General features: G+C 26.9%; 1 protein-coding gene across 1 annotated transcript; it reads right to left on the bottom strand.

The window, feature by feature from the left end:
* Nucleotides 1-2536: 2536 nt before the first annotated feature.
* LOC130015715 (cyclin-dependent protein kinase inhibitor SMR4-like) lies at nt 2537-3323 on the bottom strand. Its single transcript, XM_056106408.1, has one exon. The coding sequence runs from the start codon at nt 2993-2995 to the stop codon at nt 2744-2746; it is 252 nt and encodes an 83-aa protein (XP_055962383.1). The 5' UTR covers nt 2996-3323; the 3' UTR covers nt 2537-2743.
* Between the last annotated feature and the right edge of the window lie 1831 nt (nt 3324-5154).

Genomic DNA, 5154 nt, shown 5'->3' on the forward strand with positions numbered 1-5154 from the left:
AAATAGAAATTTAAATAATAATATGTTGATCAAATACAATATTTTAATTTTGTAGTTCAATCAAATTAAAAGATAGGTATTCCTACTAATTTGGAGACAATTAAGTTAATTTTTACATACTAAAAACTAAATTGTAGATAATTTAGTTACCTATTCTAATTAGAAATTTAATTACAATAGTGATAAATTAAATAACTAATTAGTTAATGACTATAAAACCTTTATTTATTAATAAACTGAAAAGGATTATTCGGTAAATTTACTTGTCCCCCCCCATCCGTGCTTTTATATATAGTATAGATATAGATAACTATTAAAAAATTTCTCTTTATTTCATAATTAATACAGTTATTTTTTAAAATATATATTTTACTTTTAAAATCTCATTTTGTTCAATTTTTTTAAAAGCTGAATTTTTCTGGCAAGAAACCAGAATCATCCACTTTCCATCCTAAAAAAACCACTAATTATAACTTTCTCTCTAAAGTCGAGTTTTCCTCTCTAGAGAGAGAGAGAGAGAGAATTAATAGGCTATTGATTTTTTTATGTTTGCATTATTTTAGCAATTAGAGATTTTCTTAACACTCTTCCCCAAGTGCAAACGAAATTGGATATCGAATTTTCATTTGAAATTTAATCATTTTCTTAAAACTGAAATTCTAATTAATACGTAACAGTAACACCGGATTGGATCAATGAAATTGAACATCTAGACGAACGATTAGAAAATTAAAAACTCGAAACAAACCCACTTGATACCATATTAAAATAATTACTGATTAATAAATATAAGTATTTATTTATACCAGCCCAACAAATAGTTTATAGGCCATATACTGAAATGGGCTGACATGAGTTTGAGCCCAAATAGCAAAGTTACATTAGTTTTTTTTTAGTTTTTAGCATTATCTAAAGGACAAATGATTAGAAAATGTCAAATTTTTCATGAAAATTTCAAAAAAGTTTAAATCTTTAAATTTTATGCAATTTTTCCTTAAACGCACGATTTCGTTTCAATTTTGTCCAACTACACAATTTTTTTATGTGGTGCTGGTATGTGGCATGCCACATAGGCGCCACATGAGCAAAATTATATAATTGGACAAAACTGAAACGAAGCCATGCGATTCAGGACAAATACGATAAAATTAATAGTTTTGAACTTTTATAAAACTTTCATAAAAAATTTGACCTTTTTGAGTCATTTGATCTTATCCAAATAAGTTTGAGTCTCACTATGATAGGTTTTTAGTTATTGTGTATCACTAGTATATCTTCCTATTATTAAGGGTTTTCATCCCTATAAATAACCGAGTTTTTGTTGTTAATAAACACATTTTTTTCATCAACAAAAACTAATGTTCAATCTTTTATTTTTATCTTCGGATTAAAACTTTAACGTAGGAGTGGTTGGATATTAATTTTGTTTGTTTTTTAACTTCCGGACTGTTACAGTTAATTTAGTGTCGTTACATCATATTGCTGATAAGACCTTTTGACTGAACCGATTAAAACATCAAATCTAAATAAAGCTTATTATAAATTTAAAGATTTGTGTGACTGAATTGTACCGCAAATAGTATTCAATTATATATATGCTAGAATGCTCACATGCATATGAGTGTATTTAGGTTTTACTATAATATAGTGCTAGTTGGTAGGTGGTAAACAATTATGCAAAATAACCAGTGTGTTATCTCATTTGTGTAACATATTAATAATGTGCTGGCTAGGTGGAATATTTAATAATAATAAAATAAAAATAACTAATAAACATTTCTATCACAAATATACATTAACTTGTTATAATCATGTAAAGTGTTTATATTTGTAGGACATTGACAATGTAAAATTCATTTTTAACATATGTAAATATGTGATACCCTGCCCGCTTTGGAGAAAAAAAAAGACCCTGCCCACCTCTTGTATTTCAAACATGTTCGTCGGATAGTGTAATGCATTTTAATGTGTTGTATGAATTGCTACACTACTTTAAGATTTTAATTTGATTCGTGTTGTATATTTGATTATTGGTTTGGAATCGATTGAAAGGTTAAGGTGTATAACAATGATCTTAATATTTATTCTGTTGCTCACTTGACTTTTTAATATTTTTCGATTTTCAGAAATAACCTTGCCGTTACTAAAATGCAACAAATATACTCTCTGTTTAACAGTAGCGTATTTGAATGTTAAATCAACTGATATGACATACAATTAGTCATTATTTTTTTTTTCAAGTCTTAAAAATGACCTTAATTTTGATATGTACATTTATTTCACTTTAATATAATTAAAATGGATAATTAATTCTAATAATCATTGCATTTTTCAGTTTTTTTATTTTAGTCATTCAACTATTTTTTTTTTATTATTAAACTATTTTTTTTAATTTCAGGCCAAAAATGCTTAGGTAGCAGCCGGAAATTAAAATGTGCCAACCGCATTTTACTATTTTACTTTCCTTAAATTTCTGTTTGGCTGCTAGTAATAATTTGTAAGGTATATAAGAAAGAAATGCACTGTTAGTGTCCGAACTTTTTTTCTTTCATTTCAGACACAATTACAAAAGAAAAACCAAGCACAAAACTGCAATAATTACAAAACGTTTAGCTACTAAAACAAAATCATACTAAATAATTTACAGTTTTACACTTAATTTTAACCTAACAAAAAGGGGTCGTGATAATAAAACTAAACCCTAAACCTGAAAATGACCCATCAAAAAATCATACTGATCCCATCAAACACACGCCTGTCTTCTTGAATTCACAGTAAACAAAAGCTCAAGTTCAGGAGGTTCAAAATACCCATTCTTCGGCGGCTCTCTTTTCTTTCCGATTACAAACTTATTCTTCCTCGGCGGCGGAGGACAAACTTTCGGCTCTGGTATCTTAAACTCGCCGCGAATCGGGGTGGCGCAACCGTCATTGTCACTCTCCTCCTCCTCCTCCGCCACCACCGTCGACATATCCTCAAAATCTTCTCTCTTCATTTCGTTTCAAGAAACAAAAACCAAGTAAAATCAAGAATCAAGAACCAAAAAAATCAAGAACCAAGAATCAAGAAAATCAAGAATTTCAAGAGTAGGGTTTGATTCTTGAACTGAAAACTCGTGTGGAAGTGAAAGTGAAGAGAAGAATTTGAGTATAAATAATAATGAGTTCTTGAGAAGCTCGAAGAATATGGATGGTTCTGGACAGAGGAACTAAAATCTTGTGGTGGAGAAAGCAACACTCAAGCAAGAGTAATACACCACGTGTCAAAAATGTATGAACCACCTGTCTACGTGGAATCAACACGTGGCTAACTACATTTTAAGTTCAATTTTCGCGCCAATATGAGCTAGTGGCAGGTAAGAGGGCGGGAAATTTTGTTTGCCACAGTGTTTTACCTTCAAATTTTGTTGCGCTGTTTAATCAAAGGTGCAATAGCGAAATAAATTAAATTTTTGCGGACTGTTGAAATTATAATTAAAATTTGTAATTTTATAATAATATACCGAGTTCAGTATTTTATGCGATTTTATTTAATTTTAAATTTTTTAATTGAATTTAAAAATGAATTTTGTAATTAGTAAAATTTATTTTTCAGAATTTTAAAATTTTATTTAAATTCTCTAAATTTTCATTTGAAGTAAAAGCAACAAATTTAACGTTAAAAATAATCAGAAAAATAAAAGATAAGCCTAATTGGAATTAAATTTATATGAAAGATTAAAAAAATTAGTTAAAAAATAGCTAAAATTACAACAAAATATTAAAATTATGATATTGCGATAAAAAATAAAAAAATGATTCAAAATTAACACAACTGGCAAAAATTTATTTGCTTTGCTGTTTAACTTTTAATCAAATAATTCTGTGTATAATATTGTTTTTATTAGGTTGGTGCAAGGTCTTATTATAAACAAGTTGAATGCTGTCTTATTTTATATCTCTTCCCGACCCTTTTCATTGTCCATTTGAACAATATTATTAATCTATATCTATATTTATACTATATATAAAAACACGGATGAAAGGGGAATAGACACTTTTACCTAATAGCCCTTTTTAATTTATTAATTAATTATATGTTTTATTAATTTACTAATTAACTGTAATTAAATTAAATATTTAATTAGTATTAGAGTTATAATGTAATAAGGATACAAAATAAGGAAAATTGCCGCAAAAAAAGTACTACAAATAAAGTAACTATTGCTCTATTATATTGGAACTATTATTATTCTTATAGTTTTTTATTTTTTTCTTTAAATCTCAACTTTATTTCATTGGTCTAATTATCATGATATGGTAATTATCATTCGTGATTAATAAAAAATTATAATTCATAAGATATTTCCTTTTCAAACAATGACCCTAATTAGTCTCCAATTAATTTCCGGATAGCATGAACAATTTAAATAGTAAACAATTTTGTTATAATCCAAACACTAAAAACTCACAGATAACACGTATTAATTTCATTATTTATACCATCTACTCCTATTTCTAATGCAAGTTAATCATTATCTTCTTGCAAATTAAGGTAAAGCGTTTATTTCTTTTAGTTAAAGATTATCAGCAAATTATTACAATGTGGTCTAACCACCGCAAGAATAATCATAAGATATTTTTACGCCACCAACGTCATGGAAAACGAATTAACGTAGCATCCTTATGTAATATAATTTATTAATTTTTGGACTCTTTTTTGTACGCAATAATATATAAACTAATTGTAAATTTGAACTGCAATACAAACTCTTAAATTTCTCCTATTATAATGAGAACGTACCAAACAATTAGTGTTTCACTCAACTAAATTATGTTTTAGGAATAATTATTTTACTCAACTAAATCAGAAAAATAATTATCTATACTATATATAAAAGCACGGATGGGGGGGAGACATGCAAATTTACTGAATAATTCTTTTCAGTTTACTATTAAATAAAGGTTTTATAGTCATTAACTAATTAGTTATTTAATTAATCACTATTGTAATTAAAGTGCTAATTAGAATAGGTAGCTAAATTATCTCCAATTTACTTTTTAGTATGTAAAAAAATAACTAAATTGTCTCCAAATTAAAAGGAATACCTATCTTTTAATTTTATTAAATTACAAAATTAGAATACTATATTTGGTCAATATAATATTATTTAAA

Source organism: Mercurialis annua, linkage group LG6 (genome assembly GCF_937616625.2).
Source record: "Mercurialis annua linkage group LG6, ddMerAnnu1.2, whole genome shotgun sequence".
Classification (NCBI taxonomy): domain Eukaryota; kingdom Viridiplantae; phylum Streptophyta; class Magnoliopsida; order Malpighiales; family Euphorbiaceae; genus Mercurialis; species Mercurialis annua.